A 17583-nucleotide genomic window follows, 5' to 3' on the forward strand; every position below is an offset into this window, starting at 1 on the left:
GTAAACATATCTATTAAAAGTTGTCAAAATTAATAACTTCATAATATCCACATACACGGTTAAATAAAGAATATAAAGCACCGCACTGTCATGGATTTAAGGATTACTAGCTAGCCTACCTTTTACACGAATTGTTTTTTTTCATGGCCTTACTTTTCGTAATATATCAAGCTCTAGCTGTTTCTAAATTTGAAACTTAACTTACATGTACCCTCACGTCTTTACGTGTTCTTAGAAAAAAAACATCGATGCTATTTTCTGTTAAAATAAAAAAGTGCAACCTCAAGGAGGGGTACAATTAGGAACGCAATGCTGCGCTTATTTAACAAGCTGGAAAGTAGCGAATTAATTCTAGGGTATGGGACTGGGTACAACCATCACTGTCTGGCCTTGTTGCTAAGTTGGCAGAGCAACGGTGATTTAATTCAGAGACCTGCTTGTGTCAAGGAGTTTTCCTTTGCTTCAAGTAGTATTCATTTCCTTTCTAGAGCTAACACTTACAAGGAGATACTTGAGCTTATTTTCCAGCACATTAAATTACTCTTCAGTTATATATTCTGTTACGTCCTGTGATATACAATTTGCCAAGAATTGTCCGCCATCTACTGTAAAAATGTGTCTCCTTGACAGTTTGTTGTATAATAAAAAAAGTCTTCTCGCTCAATCTTGCAGAATACAGTCTTAGTTAATTAACTCACTGAGCCTACAGCCTCGTCGGTGAAGTATCATACAGTATTCCAGGTTATTTCACAGGATAATTGTTAAATAACAGATTACAGAAACTACCGTGAAAATCAACTGTGTGCTATGGAATTAATATACTGTCAACTATTACTTCAATCTACCAACTAAATATTCTGATACCTTGTGATATGTTATAGGAATGTGAAATTAATAACATTGAAATTGATATGTTTGACTAGGAAAATTCATGAAAACCTACACTTAATGTTGTAGATTCCTAGTCCCTCTGCTCCCTGTGAGCACAGAAAAACAATATGTCCTGAAATCATTGTTGCGTGAACTTTGAATGTTCCATTACAGTAAATAACGAATTCATTATTCTATTCCTCCTTGTGCAGCCAATACAGCTATCAGAGCAACACTCTTAATAAGCCTAAATATGTGAGTTCAAACTCTACACAAGTTACCAAGATTTCTCACTAATTTTATCACAACATTAGCATGAAAACACTAACTGCCAATGTGCCATCTTAAAAATGATGGCAATATAAATAAGAAGTAGAACACTAACGTGCTCCCCTGCTGAGTAGATACTTCACAGCTTCAGCTTTACCACGACCTTCCGCGATCATCAAGGGAGTGTTACCATTACTATCTATTGAATTGATATCAAAACCACGTGACAGCATTGTCTCGATGATGGCGACATTACCACCATCAGAAGCGTTGTGCAGTAAGTTCCTTCCATATTGGCCTTTCAAAGACGCATCTGCTCCCTTGTCTAAAAGATAGTTTACGGCCTCCATCTTGCCACACAAAGCCGCGATCATCAAGGGAGTGTTACCATTACTATCTTTTGAATTGATATCAAAACCACGTGACAGCAGTGTCTCGATGATGGCGACATTACCACCATCAGAAGCGTTGTGCAGTAAGTTCCTTCCATACTGGCCTTTCAAAGACGCATCTGCTCCCTTGTCTAAAAGATAGTTTACGGCCTCCATCTTGCCAGTGAAAGCCGCGATCATCAAGGGAGTGTTACCAGTACTATCTTTTGAATTGATATCAAAACCACGTGACAGCATTGTCTCGATGATGGCGACATTACCACCATCAGAAGCGTTGTGCAGTAAGTTCCTTCCATATTGGCCTTTCAAAGACGCATCTGCTCCCTTGTCTAAAAGATAGTTTACGCCCTCCATCTTGCCACACAAAGCCGCGATCATCAAGGGAGTGTCACCATTACTATCTTTTGAATTGATATCAAAACCACGTGACAGCATTGTCTCGATGATGGCGACATTACCACCATGGGAAGCCTTGTGCAGTAAGTTCCTTCCATACTGGTCTTTCAAAGACGCATCTGCTCCCTTGTCTAAAAGATAGTTTACGGCCTCCATCTTGCCACACAAAGCCGCGATCATCAAGGGAGTGTCACCATCACTATCTTTTGAATTGATATCAAAACCACGTGACAGCATTGTCTCGATGATGGCGACATTACCACCACTGGAAGCGTTGTGCAGTAAGTTCCTTCCATATTGACCTTTCAAAGACGCATCTGCTCCCTTGTCTAAAAGATAGTTTACGGCCTCCATCTTGCCAGTGAAAGCCGCGATCATCAAGGGAGTGTCACCATTACTATCTTTTGAATTAATATCAAAACCACGTGACAGCATTGTCTCGATGATGACGACATTTCCATTTTTTGAAGCACTATGTAGTACGTTCTCTTCATTTTGATACAGATCTAGATGGTAATTACAAAATATCAAATAATATCACAAATATATCTCTGTTTAAAATTCAAAAACAACATACAACAACAATAATAATTTACTACTTCACAATTAATCCTTAATCCCCTGGCTCCGCAGGTAGCAGTGCTAATCGAGGCGGGCCAGGATAAACAATTCATACCTCACTTGTACATAATTTATATAAAAAAAGAACCTCACCATTATTTCTTTTATTTCTTACTTGATAATGATGTCAACATGACGTTTTCTAGCGTCGTTATTCATTATAATATGTATACAACTAAATTTTTGCTTATTACATCCGTATTCATGTTACGTGCATAGCGGAGAATAGATGCTATTTACACGGCCGAAACACCATTTAAACTGTAAAATAGGCAGTTTTTCCTGGGAACCTTGCATGTTTCCCAATTTAAGGGATATATAATTCAAACGACTTGAGTGCAGTCAATCAGCTCTCAATAGTTTGAGTAGTGACTTCAGGTTGAATTGGTCCGCACTCAAAACAGTCACTTTAACTCTCACGGCATGACTTCTTGATACTCTCAACTTTAGTTTGATGTCAAATAAATCCGTCTTTCATGACTAAATTTGAGTTCGACCGTAGAGAAATCAGTTGTGCTTAAATTTTCGAGAGACGGCATGCCGAAAAATAGTTGCTGTACGTGTAAAAATGAAAACGGGTGTAAAAACTAAGTCAAGCGTAAATCAAGGTATGATTATGTAATATATGCACGTTTAAAATTTTCAATAAACAAGTCCACCACTTTTGCATGAGGATTTGTTCAGGCCCCCAATCGCTTCTCACGCTCCTCCTGATGTGTACCCTCGTTTACCAGTTGCTGTTCGGGAAAGGAGCCCGGGCTCTTCCCCCTTGGGGAGGAAACTCGGGCACCAGCCCCGAGAGAAGGGCGGAAATCGAGACTAGGCGTAATGTGACATGATGACTAAGCTAAAATATGGTTCACCACCGCAAAACCCCTATTGCTGAACCCCCATTATGTCAACAGATCCTAGTAGCTTCACGCTTCTATATTAATTTTTATTTTTGGGGGCGAAAATGGTTGTATTCTGAACATATCAATGCAAGGTATCATTGATTCTCTCCTCTTGCACCAGGGTTCGACAGCGAGTAGAAGTTAACAGAGAGTTCAGGGACAAGACCAGCGAAAGCATGAATCAATTGTTAAATTGACAATAGAAATCAGCCAATGATCATTCGAGAAATTTGACAGTTATGGCAAAAATAAAATTAGAAAATGCCTTAAGTATGTAACTGTATTAATTAGCATTACATTGCACTGTAATGATTTATTTAGCATATTGCTCCTAATAGCAAGTTAAATTCAAATTTAGGGACAATATTATTGTAGTTTGCTATTCATGTAGACTACTGCTATCTGCAACCTATGTAAAGGTTACAATTGCAGGATAATTTTATGCTTATTTCCAACAACCGTACTTAGTGTGCATTTCATTTTTGATTGACCTCATTCTGGAATAAAAATTAAGGAATTACCCCGTGTCTGTTTGATTCAGCTACTACATGTATCATCCCAATTCTGGTATAAACAGAATGTATTCCAAACATCTGAGTATACAGCAGGTGCCCCATATGGTTCATGACATCTGTAATCGTTAACCAGTGTTCAGACATTTATTTCCTCTGTTACTCTATGGGGACAGTAGTGGTTTTTCATCTGTGCTCTGTGGAAGATATGTGGCTAAATTCTTGTTGGTTTTTAATTCTTTTCTTAGTGGTCACTTCACATTTTATTATTCAACCGCTGACCTTTTCTGAGTTTAAGATTAGCATTGTATAAATGAAGGGTATAACACATTTTAAATCCTATTTAGGCAAACGAAAAATAGTGTTTTCGTCCAGGAGAACATTTCCTCCTTGCTTGGTTTTACAGGGCTTAAAAATCAAAATTTCATACGGGAGGCCTTAAACCCCCAATGGGGGGACTACCCCCAACTTTAAGCTCCCCCTTGATGGGTAACATGAAAGACGCTTTGCGCATATCAGTGGCGGATTCAGACCTTGAGCTAAGGGAGGGGGGAGGCGGTTTTTTTGCTCGCACTGCCAGGTTTTCTTCCTTCTGTGATTTTTTTGGTTTTATCCAAAATAAGGGGGGACCGGGCCCCTCCCCTCACCTAGATCCGCCACTGCATCAGATATATCCAGGATTGAATGCTAATGAGATTCGAATTCCTTATGATAAGCATCACAAAGTGTCCTCATTGGTAAAAAGTCACCAAAACACACACAATTCTGTAAAATATGAAGTAATATGAAAATGTCAAATAACCCTGCTAAATATAAAGTACTCATTAAACAATACTTGCGTTCAATCCTGGACATAGGTGCACTGCATATGATGTCCACTCCCCCTCACCAGCTACTTGGAAGTTTTCTCAATCTACTTCTAATTTTCGTGAGAATCTCACTGTTCCAGCATTTTGTTCAAGAGAGCTGAATATTGAAACAATCCAGAATAGTGATGAAACTAGCCTGCGAACAGGCTCCCAGTGAGCCCGAACGAAGCGAGGAAGCCTGTAGACATTCTATTGATGCCGCCGTTCTATGATACCAGCTCCTGGTGCCATGATATGATTGGTTAAATCGCTGATTGTTGACATCTTTGAGATAAATATTTGACAGATGTTTGTAAAATTACATGACTCCTGCGGTTCGTGACAATAGTGCATTTGTAGTTCTCTTTTAAGTTTCGGTTACTCGACCTTTGGTTATTTCACAAGTGATTTTATGCTCTGTTATGAAGAGGAATTTTAAGTAGAAGCTAGTGGAGTAGAGCCGTTTGGCGGTGCTATAGCAATTTTTTTTAGAGGTCTAAGGCATGGTTTCCGGACTTTCCGCTGTTTATATCTGCACGTCGCTTCGCGGAGTTTGACACCTCTATAATGTGCTTATAATTTCTTTAGCCTCATTTCAGTATTGCAAAATATGTTTTAAGCTCTCTAAATATTGCGTCTGCAGGGAAAAAGTTTGAAATATTCCGTGAACATGTTGCTTACTCGCACTCTATATTATGACGCCCGGCCCGGCTATTTGATTAGGTCGATTAGAACTGTTTACAAGTACAGTGCTAAGTACAGAAAATGTAGCTTCTTGACAGGTCTAATTACCTCATTGACTGATTTGTTACAGTCTAATCACCAAGGGCCGATCCGCACTAGCGACAAAGTTGTTTGTTGTTGCAAGCATGGCGCGTCATGTAATGATCGCGACAAAATCGTAGCAATTTTTGATCCGCATTTGCGGTACACACATGTACTGAAGTGAATGACAACTTCATGACAACCGGCTGCTTAATTCAAGATCAAGTTGAAAAACGAACGTGATAGCGTGACAGTGACGCTTTGCTTTACGTCGGGCCCGCTAGAGTTTCAACCATGGACAACCACCAATTCACTCAACTAATATCGATTATTCTGGCGTTCTTGCTCTTTAATATTTTTTTGTGGCATCACACACTCCAGTTCCAGATAGCATGACGCTTAAGCCGTGTAGATCAGATGAATCGACTACAGAACAGGGCCCTGCTGCTTAAAGAAAACGAAGATCGCGATCGACGGAGGAGAAGACGAATACTTCGTCGACGACATCCATACCACTGGGCTCTTCCTAGGCCTCAAGAATCGTGGTTTGAAATCCACTACAGAGACCCGAATGTTCCTGGAACATTTTTCCGAAGGCAACTTCGACTTGATAAGAGGACATTCGAGCTTTTGCTGAACGAGCTGAGACCACAGCTAACAAGACAGGACACTAGAATGAGAAAATGCATATCCCCGGAGAAAATACTGGCAATAGGTCTTCACAGACTGGGACATGGAAGCTCTTACGTTGCTATAGGTCCTAATTTCAATGTCGGGAGATCTACAGTACTGGAGGCAGTGGAAGATGTTGTTGACGCTCTCTTAGAACTGAAGAACTTATATATCAAGTTTCCTGAAACCGAGGAACACATTGTAGATGCAAGAGAAAGTTTCCAAATGTGGTCTGCTTTGCCTAATGTTGTTGGTGCTATAGACGGCACCCACGTTAAGATAAAAACCCCAGTAGAAAATGGGCCCGATTACTTTAGTCGATACCAGGATCATGACATTGTTGTACAGGGAATAGAGGATGGAACTATGACGTTTCTTGACGTAGAAGCTGGTTATCCGGGTAGCATGCACGATGCACGAGTGTTGCGAAAGAGCAATATTTTTACTCGTGCAGAAAACCGTGAGATTCTTACAGGGCCAACAGTTACAATTGGTGGGAATGACATACGACCCTATTTAGTTGGAGACAGCGCCTACCCTCTATCAAACTGTCTGTTAAAACCCTTTCCTGAAAGGACGAATGATCCCCACGAGATAGAATTTAATAAAGAACTCTCATCTGCCCGTGTCAAAGTGGAGTGTGCGTTCGGTTCGAATACTGCACAAGCATCTGGACAGCAAGGTTAGCTTTGTCAGCAAGATAGTCACATACTTCATAATTTCTGTATACGGGCCGGTGATTTCTGGAATGAGCCTCCTAGTGATGATGATGATGATGGGAGTGATGATGATAATGATGATGTAGTTGGGGATGGAGAACATGTCCGACAAATTCTAATGGACTATGTAAATTATAAAAATGAAATTACAATATTATGCAATGGTGCCGATGTTTGCCTTGTGTTCAATAGCTCTTTCGTTCATTAAAAGTTGTTCGTTTCGCTCATGTAAGCTCATTAAGGTCGAGGAATAAGACACATTCTCATCAAAGCTTACCACATTAGTTTTTCAGGTCACTTTCCAGCAAACAAATGCACATCTCCTGGTCATTTTGAACGCCTGGACGACTCAAATGCTCTTGAAATTCAGCCTTCAAGTTGGCCATAGTACTGACTCGAACATTCGAAGTCAACACCACTTCAATTTAGCGAAACACCTAATATTAATGGTCGTGTAAAAGCTACAAAATCATCAATATTCGGGCTGGCACGATGCACGCATTGAGTAGTAGGCTCGCACTGACTGCATGGTTACTATTCCAATATGGCATCGGGCTCAGTTACTATTCCAATATGGCGTCGGGCGCGGTTACTATTCCAACATGGCGTCGGACTCGGGCACTCTCGTTCGGGCCGACTAATTACGAGCAGTGTCTACACCTGAGTAAGTGAGTGAGTGAGTGAGTGACACATTTGCATATCGGAGTCCCCGCAACAAACACGTTTCTACGCTTTGCGTATCCACGAGTTTAAAAAGGATGCGATATTCCTTTGGAATGATCCAGATCGGGATCAATGATCCAAGACAGGGTTCACTTAGAAAATCGCTCCCTTTTCAAGGACTTTTCAAGGACCAAGTATTGTTTTGGTCTCAGAGTCTTTAACACACGTTTGGCAGGTTTCATAGAGTAGCAGCATAATAATAGTTTTCATTCAAGCTTTACACAAAGATACCTATGAAGATGAGTCAATACTGTCTTCGATTATACACTCTGATCAAACAGGCTTCATTAAAGGTAGATTCGTTGGCCAAAATGTTCGGCTTTTAAATGAAATCATGGAATATACAGAGGCTAAAAAACTCCCAGGCATCCTACTTTTTATTGATTTTCGTAAAGCCTTCGACACCACTGAATGGTATTTTATCCCCAAGTGTATTGAATTATACAACTTTGGTCCAAATATTACAAAATGGATATCCATTCTTTATAATGTTCAAAAGTGGCGTGATGAATGCGGGTTTCATTACTGATTACTTCAAAGTCTCTCGAGGTGTCCGTCACGGGTGTCCCCTGAGTCCTCTTTTGTTTGTGTTAGCGGTTGAAATGCTAGCCCTCAAAATATGCCAAAACCAACTCTGCTGGGGCATCGAACTCCCAAGTGGACAGAACACTAAGATCTCACAGTTTGCGGATGATACAACCCTGATTCTTGAAGATACCATGTCACTTAGAAATGCCATGAATATAGTTAATTCGTTTGGAGTATTGTCCGGTTTGCAATTAAATAAAAAGGAAACAAAAGCCTTGTGGATTGGTGCTTCGAGCAAAAATAAGATAGAGCCTTTAAAATTCCAGTGTCCAAAAGATCCCATAAAATTCCTTGGAACTTACCTTTCCCACGATGCAGCTGCCAACAACAACAATAATTTTTATGTCAAAATAAGGAAAATGGAAACGAAGCTTAATATATGGGGGTCGCGGGACCTGACGCTCTTTGGAAGAACTATGCTAGCAAAATCTTTAGGTCTGTCTCAGCTAATCTATACTGCCTCCATGCTTTCTGTCCCAGAAACAGCGATGCAACAAACCCAAAGTAAACTGTTTGCTTTTCTATGGAACAATAAGAGAGATAAGATCAAGCGACAGGTTCTGTTCCGCCCCTTATCTAAGGGTGGGCTAAGCTTTCCCTGCTTCAGGACTGCTATAAAAGCGCTACGTCTCAGTTGGATAAGTAGACTCTTAAATAACGCTCATGACACCTGGACGGCAATCCCTAATTACTACTTCGATAAACATGGCGGGCTCCTTTTTCTTCTAAACTTTAATTATAGTGTCGAGAATTTAGACAGAAAAATCCCTCTCTTTTATCGAGAACTCCTTGATCACTTTCAAGAACTGCGTAGCAATTACGAAGATCCCTTGAAACGCGAATTCATTTTGTGGAACAACAGAGATATAACTATAGAAAACAAATCGGTCATTTCGAAGGCGTGGCGGGATAGTAATGTTCTTTTTGTGCAAGACTTGCTGAACAATCAAGGTAATTATCTTTCACCACAAGAATTTAGCGATAAATATAACATCAAAGTTAACTTTCTGCAATACTACCAAATCACCTCAGCTATTCCCGCTTATCTCAAAAGTTACGCATCAGTTCATATGGACCTTGGGGATCTGAATTCAATTTGCGAAAACTTCGATTTCCAACTATCTAAAGATATCACTCTCAATTTAAAGAAAACTTTCTGCACGCGGTTTTATAAACTTTTTGTAGAGGAAATCAAAACAGAACCTACTGCTATTAAATCACGGCGGAAAAATTGTCCTGAAGTTGCTGACAATTGGGTGAACTGTGTCCAAAACAATTATAAAATCACTCGGGATAATAAGTTAAGACAATTCTATTTCAAGTTGTTGCACAGAATACTAGTCACTAATAAAGAACTTTATCGATTTGGAATAACTGACTGTGCCAAATGTGTTCTGTGCGGTGAAAATGACTCTATTGAACATGCATTCTTTGATTGTCAATCTCTCTTGAAATTATGTGACGAGTCTCTTCAATGGTTCAATAGTTTACACCAAATCAATGTCAATCTAACCCCGCTACAATGCTTTCTCAATTTACCAACACCAAACACCAATCTTTCTGATAACCAAACAAAGGATTTGCGTCTTCTTCTGTTATATGCAAAGCAATACCACTATGCTTGCAAAACAATGCAAAAGAAACAAGATACTTCTGAATTCATATCTAAATTTATTATCCAGCTTGAAATAGACAAATGACTTGACGTGACTATGTTGCCCTTTCCCCCAGCTATATACATTTTTACAGAGCTAGAGAGACATATTGTTTGTAATATTTACTACCGTATACATTATCGACTATTTTTCATTAGAATATTATCAGTTGTAACAACCCTCTTTTCTGCACTACTTTTGTAATTTGTTGCAATATTGTAATATGTTTTTAATCAATAAAATTAAATTAAAAGAAAATACCTTTGAAGATATCTTTGTGGAGTCAAAAAATGGAAAGTTTAAGCTGGGAAATATGGACATCGAAGTCTTAAAAGCAACGATGCTCGAATCAAAATCTTATAAGCTATATTATACTTAAAAGACAAAATGTTAATCGATCCTGGACAAATCTTTTAACGTATTTTAAAATGTCACCCAGACGAAGAATGCAACAGGGAATGCTGTATTATCTCGAAGCTAGTAAGGTAAGCATGTCCGACGGCAGAAATAATTTACATTGAGAAGATTGTCACATGAAAGTCTCTATAAAGTCTTGAATATGAACAACAGAAGCTAATAAAGCATTTCCCGAAGGTGATAATGAAATTTTTAAGACAGGAAACGCACTGGAGAATTGAGGAGAATTCAAATCCTGTATTTGCTATTATTACGGCACTGTATATAACAATGGGCATAACGAAATGATGTAAACGAACTCATTGATGAAAGGAAATACAAAAGAAGAAATCAGTCATTCAAAAATTCAGTCTCTACGATTTCTTGTAACCCGATCTGTAAATTTTCTTTTCAGTTCTAAATTTTCAATGGCTTCTGTCCACCTTCATCAGAGTTGCAATGTTAAAGTTCATTACTGCTTGTGCTACAACCCCACTTACTGTCGTGTTATTGATTTTCTAAATCAACAGTAAGTAAGCAAAAAAATCTTAGACAATCTCTATCTGTGATTAGATAATTTGGTTTTATCAACTGGGTTGATAATGTGAATTGGCCACCGTAAAGAGATTCAAAAGCTGACGTTTCGAGCGTTAGCCCTTCATCGGAGCGAATCGAGGAATTGTGGGTTGCGTGTGGTTTATATACAGAAAGATGCAGCTACGCTATTGGTTGGGGCATGGTAGCGTGAAAACAACAGAATAAATTAATCGAATGAAAAGCGTTCGTTGATACCGTGAGGATTAAGAGTGCCCATTTGAAAAATAAATTTTTGTTCAAGAGTTTTGCGGCATTCCGTGCTTACTTGATGTAGGGAAAGGTCGCAGACTGACATCTGTTGCTTAGAATGATTGGAGAGATTAAAAATGTCTCGCGACCGGTTTGGATGTGTTTTTGTCGTCTTTCTCTACGTCACGAAGGTGTTCTCGGAATCGGTCGCCTAGTCGTCTCCTTGTTTCGCCGATGTATAACATTTTGCAAAGAGTGCAAGTTATGCAGTAGATGACATTGGCTGAGGTACACGTGAAATGATCAGTGATCTTGATGGATCGCTTCGGTCCCGATATTTTCTCGACGTTGCGAATGAAAGGACATGTTTTAAATCGTGCACGTGCGCATTTAAAAGTTCCGGATTGATCACTTGTTTAGAATGCACTTCTGACTAAAAAATTACCTATGTTTTTGTCGCGTTTGAATGAAATTAATGGAGGTTGTGAAAAGATTCTACCAGTATCGGGACCATTTTGAAGTAATTTAAAGTTATTTAGAATGATGGATTTTACTACGTGGTTGTGACGGTGAAATGTGAGGGTGAATGGAATTCTATCATTATTTTCCTTCTGTGACGTTTGTAGTGCAGACTGTCGATCAATTTGCTGGGTGCGATGATGGCCGGCTTGAACAACAGAAGCAGGATAGCCACGTTTGTCGAAGAAATCGCACATTTCCTCTGATTTTAAGGTAAAATAAGAGTCATCAATACAAAGACGACGAAGTCTAAGAAACTGAGGAATAAGGAATGGAATTCTTGACACGTGATCCATGTGAAGATGAATACAACAAATAAGTATGAGAATCTGTGGGTTTGTAGCGCACACTGGTGCATAAACCGTTGCCTTCGATAGAAACTTTGATATCCAGAAATGTTAAAGAAGTATGGGATATTTCCCAGGTATATTTAAGAGCAGGATGAAACGAATTGATAGCAGTTATAAATTGATTGAGGTCCTCTCTGGTAGAAGGGGTAGCGCCGATACAGTCGTCAATGTAGTGACGGTAGAGTTCAGGTTTGGGGCCGTTGTATTGATTGAAAAATTGGTGTTCAATGTAGCCTACGAAAAGATTGGCGTAGCTGGGTCCCATTTTGGTAACCATGTCTGCGAATGAAAAACAGTTGAGTGTTAACACTAGTTCAGCCAGGCGGAGTAGTGTTTCTGAGCTTGGTTCCTTAACAGCGCGTAAATCAAAAAAAATGTTTCAGGGCTAGAAGACCTTCGCCATTTGGGATGACGGTGTCAAGAGATGTAATATCCATAGTGAAAATAAGCTTGTCTTCGCCCAGAAAATTGAAATCGCGAAAAATTTGAAGTGCTTGTTTACGTACGACGGTAAAGATCTGACGATAGGTGCCATAATTTTGTCTAAATAGCTGGAAATGAGTTTGGTAGGACAACTACAGGCAGAGACAATAGGTCGACCTGGGTTGTTAGGTTTGTGAATTTTAGGTAAAAAGTAAATACACGGAGTTCTAGGAGTGGTAATGATAAGATTGGTACCAGTAGGCGGCAATTCTTGTTTGACTATAAGGTCGTTAATAGTGCTCTTGACAATTTGTTGGTCAGTGGAAGTGAGATCTTTATCGACTTTAGCATAAAAGCAGGTGTCAGAAAGTTGCCGCAAAGCTTCTTTTTGGTAGAGGTTGGCCCGCCAAACAACCAAAGCGCCGCCTTTGTCGGCCGCTTTGACAATTATATCTTTGCACTTACTAAGATTTTCTAGCGCCGCCCTCTCTTCCGAAGAAAGGTTGGAAAATTTGGTGTTACGATTGAAATTAAGTTTATTGATGTCACGACGGCATTTATTAATGAAAAAATCTAGAGGCGAACTGGCCCTCTGCAGGAGTCCACTTCGATTTTCGAGTCTAAAGCGTCTCGAAACTATCTTTGTCCGAGATGTTAGAATCATCCTCTTTATCACGGAAAAAGGCACACACAACCCACAATTCCTCGATTCGCTCCGAAGAAGGGCTAACGCTCGAAAAGTCAGCTTTCGGATCTCTTTACGGTGGCCAATTCACATTATCAACCCAGTTGATAAAACAAAATTATCTTGTTATACTCCCCACCGATGTAGCACCTAAGTTTCTTTAGAAACTTACCCCCTCTATCTGTGATTGCAACACTGGAAGTAGTATTTTCAGTCACATCAAAAAATCAATATTTATAATTTCTTTCTCATACTAGAAAAATATACACAGGTGCAGTAGAAAAAGAGGTAGTCAGGTGCCTAAGCGTTAAACATGTTGTTACCCCAGTACGGACAGTCAAAAGAAATTTATATCAGAAAGCCCTCCAGGAAATCTCACGTAGACCAATTAAACCTACATTAATGTACATCATTGATTTTAATTTTGTGATCCACTGATAGAGTTTGATACATGTACTCACAAATGGTCTAGGTATAAGCCTTTGCTAACCTTTATACAGCAGAAAACAGATAAATGCTTCACTGAAGGAGAATCCATCCAGGGATTAAATTATTCCAGAAATTGAATTATCGTTTAAGGGGTTTTATTGAGGTAAGGTCAGAATGGCTACTCTGGAATAATCCGCAATATACTCTTATTCCAGGACAAGGTCAATCAAACACTCCCCTAAACAGCTTTGTTACTCTTCTGCAACATGATCAGTACACACATCCACTACAAAGTCAGCATGTACAGGTGTATTATACATGAAGAAACACAAACCTCTTGGTCCAACTGTTGCTAAATCTCCTTTTCTGTCACTGTCTGCTTCTGTGTAATCTAAAGAAGATGGTGAAGCTGTATCTCCATCTGCATCTGATGAGAAGGAGAGATCTTAATACATGGCTGCATGTTTCATTCAAGTGGACAGAAACTGACATGACTTAAAGCTGAGGTTTTAGTAAGATTTTTTATCGGGAGGGCATCAGGGTATGACATCTAGTACACGAAAATTACTTCAATATGATGTGTTAAATAATGGTCTTTAAAAACAGAATTCAACTGAAACATTCTTAAATACAACCTAAGTAGAAAAGAAATGGCTTAAAATGAAGAGAATAGTATTACTATTATTACATAAAGTTAAAAAGGCTTCTATTTCCGAAAAAGTCTTTTAACATGCATGCTATGTCCTAACATGCGACAGAATGGCATCATGGCATCTCACAAGTTTGCTGCATGTGTGTAAGAGTAAAAAAAATGTATGCAGCAGGTAACAGGTTAAACAGTGGCCTTGTACGGGTTTTCACTATTTTATTCCTTAGGCATCTGTCACTAGTATCAATCACTTAGTCAGCTATACATTGAATATTACCAAACTTTACGCAGCACACTGTCTAATTAAGTTGACTAATTAAGGTACTTATAATAGAGAAAAAAGGCAAGGAGAGAATTAGAATTTGAGCATTAACTCTAGGTTATGGAGCTGGGTACACCAACAAATATCTGGCATTGTAGCTCAGTTGGCAGGGCAACAAGGATTTAAATTCGAAAGCATGACAATGCCAAGGAATTTTCCTTTCACTGCTTGAAGTGAAGGAAATACATGGGCTTATTAATTAGATGACTAATTTTTACAAGTAAATGTCAAATGTACCTTCAAGGGCTGGTTCTGATGTCTGCTGACTTGATTTATGCTTTGCCTTCTTTAAATTGCCTTGATTAGCATAACTTGAACATGGTTCTTTACGTTTCTTTCTTATGGAAGAGCCTTTTTTGATCTTCTGCGAAGCTTTAAAAGGAGTCAAAAACAGGTTTCTGAATAGCAATGACCACAATGACTACAGTATTAACGTGCATGAATGCTGCTATTGAAAACAAAGAGTATATAAATTATGAAAATTTCTGTAGCCAGACTAAATAATGATAAAAACCGAAATAACCTAAACACTTAAGTGAAAGAGTTTACTTGGGGTGGAAATACAACATTCATATTCCATTACATGCATGTTACATGCCATTTCTTAGCATAATCCTAAATTCTTCCCCACTGCTACCTCAAGAGGAGAAGGAAGATTGGTTAAGGAACTATAAAGCACCACTTAAAATTAAGCAGTATCAGATCCTACTTCACAGCAGTGTAATCTCTGCATTTAAAAATATTGCACCCGATAGAAACCTCTTGCAGAGGGTCTGCCCTCCCTCCCCTCCTGAGGTCATTGGTGCACATATCACTGTTGCAGTCAGGCTCACTTCTTATTGCTATACAGAACTGCTTGTTAGCTTCATCTGTGTATAGATACTGAGTAGCTTATAATTCAGACCTTCATTTCCCCAGTTCAAATCAAATACAGCAGCAAAATCGAATGTGTAAAATTGCGCTATTAAGAAATTCAATTGAAAGGAGTTTGACACAAACATGTTGGATACTTTCTCTCTTTTTTCCCTGACAAAAACTTGAAGAATTCAGGTAGGTACTGAAGAATCTTACAAAGTTTACAGCAGAACTAGTGGATATACTTTTTTAACGGTGTCCTCAGTTGACAATCAGCTTAGCACACAAATTTACATATTACAGCCAGTACATGAAACGGTCCTACAAAAATATTGCATTTTGAAGCTAAAATTGTTTTGTCAAAAAGCCTCAGGTTTACAAAATTTCAGGGCTGAATTAAGGTGGCTGTAATGCCTCCACTCTTCTGTTCTGATGATGTTGCCAAACAGGGTTAGATACTTCAGAACACTAACAAAAATGTAACAGAAAAGTCTTTGAACAAGTTTGATTTTGTTCAGAGGGTCTACCCTTAAAAGGTTTTTCCAAAGTTTAAAATACCAGAATTCAAACATCTTATTGCTGAATGATACGTCTTAGTTGAGCCAAAGCTCTATGCAAAAGTTATGACCCAAAATAATTTCTTACAGATGAGTAAACCCAAAATTATAATAGGGCCACCTTGATAGAGAGGGAGGGCTAAGTGTACAGTACAAGTAATTATACAATGCAATGTGCCCAGTTCACAATTTTCACAAGTTGTTTAATGTTTATTTGCCATGGAAACTTTAATAGCTCTTACAATAAATATACATGTTAAAAAAGCAGTGCTGGCCAATCTCCTGAAGAAGATGCCTTCACAGGCGAGTTTTATCCAACTTTTTTTGACCTAACTGGGGATGACTTAGTTGACTGTCAATCTCACAGCGTAGAGGTGTAATAAGTTTGATACCAAAAGAAGAATCTTCTTTACTAAAACTACAAAACTGGAGACCAATAACTCTCCTGAATCTCGACTATAAAATTGCTTCTAAAGCTATAGCAAAATGAATTGAACCATTGCTATCATCATTGATTCACCCCGATCAAACAGGTTTTGTGAAAGGTGTAAGATACATCGGTGAAAATATTAGGCTCATTAGTGATATAATGGAGCAAACTAAGAAACTTAATTGCTCTGGTATATTATTGTCACTAGATTTTCAGAAAGCTTTCAATACTTTAGAACGGTCATGCATAAGCGATGTATTAAAGATGTTCAACTTTGGTGGTAGCTTAAGAAATTGGATAAAGGTACTTTAAACGGAAGTAGAGAGTGCAGTGCTTAACAATGGTTATGCAACAAATTGGTTAAACCATCCACCGGAGTAAGGATGTCCAGAATTCATTTCAGCCAATTTTCGAGTCCCTGAATGTTATTGTGAGTTTTTTATACTGACAAGGTGTCCTCATCCGGGATTTTCCCGTGGTTTTCCTTAGATGTCGTGGGAAACTTGATACGCGGGAAAATACGTGATACACGTGTGATCAAGTGAGTACATTTGTAAATTTGTCAATTTTCAACGGTAAAATAATGCGTGACGTAATGTGAAGGTCCCCTTTCTAAGAGGGATGATTACCGCCAAAATTAAGTTTGGGATTTAGTTATGCAGTTTGCAATGCGGTTTTTAATGTTTTCACTGGTGTTTTTAATGTTACAAATTGTGTTTACCGTATTCTGGGGTTTATCTTCGGGAGAGCGAGACCATGGGTTATTTTTGTTTACTTTTCATTGCGACGGTGTTTACATTAGCCTGATTGAAGGATCTCTATCTCCAAAATATACTTTAGAAAAGTAACCGAAAAGAACTTAATTCGCTGTAGAACGTGGATTGCCTGTCAAAGATAGACCATATTTTTTTTGAGCTCAGTGAATTTTATTTCTGAATTCAAGTAGATATACTGACACATGTAACAGAAACAAGTGTCACGCCACACACCCACATTTACACGAAGGGTGCTGTTTCTCCTGTAAGGAAATTACTTTGAGTGCCTTCCAAGTTTGAAAATAAATTTAATAAGTGTGGAAAGTAACAAAATGTGGCAAAATATACCTGACACACTTTGCTTTCAACTGTCGACTTCCGGCATAAAGCGTATCAGTTTTACTAGATTTATTAGTACCTGTTAAAATTTATATAATTAATTTAACTCCTTAGCTGTGCAGATAAATATCTCTTAAGGTTTTTAGAGCTGAGAAACAAACAAA

At 38.6% G+C, this 17583-nt stretch overlaps 2 protein-coding genes across 2 annotated transcripts in view; one reads left to right on the plus strand and one right to left on the minus strand.

The window, feature by feature from the left end:
• Positions 1-975: 975 nt before the first annotated feature.
• The window catches only part of LOC145491344 (uncharacterized), a 515242-nt gene continuing 498634 nt past the window's right edge, over positions 976-17583 (minus strand). Inside the window, exons 30-32 of the mRNA XM_081470516.1 lie at positions 14721-14855; positions 13847-13939; positions 976-2434 (exon numbers count right to left, since the gene is read on the minus strand). Coding sequence (XP_081326642.1) covers positions 1251-2434; positions 13847-13939; positions 14721-14855 — 1412 coding nt within the window. The 3' untranslated portion in view covers positions 976-1250. The remainder of the gene's footprint in view (positions 2435-13846; positions 13940-14720; positions 14856-17583) is intronic.
• LOC145491382 (uncharacterized) lies at positions 3892-7761 on the plus strand. The gene has a single exon (XM_081470568.1). It carries the CDS (start codon positions 5985-5987, stop codon positions 6924-6926), a length of 942 nt encoding a protein of 313 aa, XP_081326694.1. The 5' UTR covers positions 3892-5984; the 3' UTR covers positions 6927-7761.

This window comes from Orbicella franksi, chromosome 6, assembly GCF_964199315.1.
Source record: "Orbicella franksi chromosome 6, jaOrbFran1.1, whole genome shotgun sequence".
Taxonomy (NCBI): Eukaryota; Metazoa; Cnidaria; class Anthozoa; order Scleractinia; family Merulinidae; genus Orbicella; species Orbicella franksi.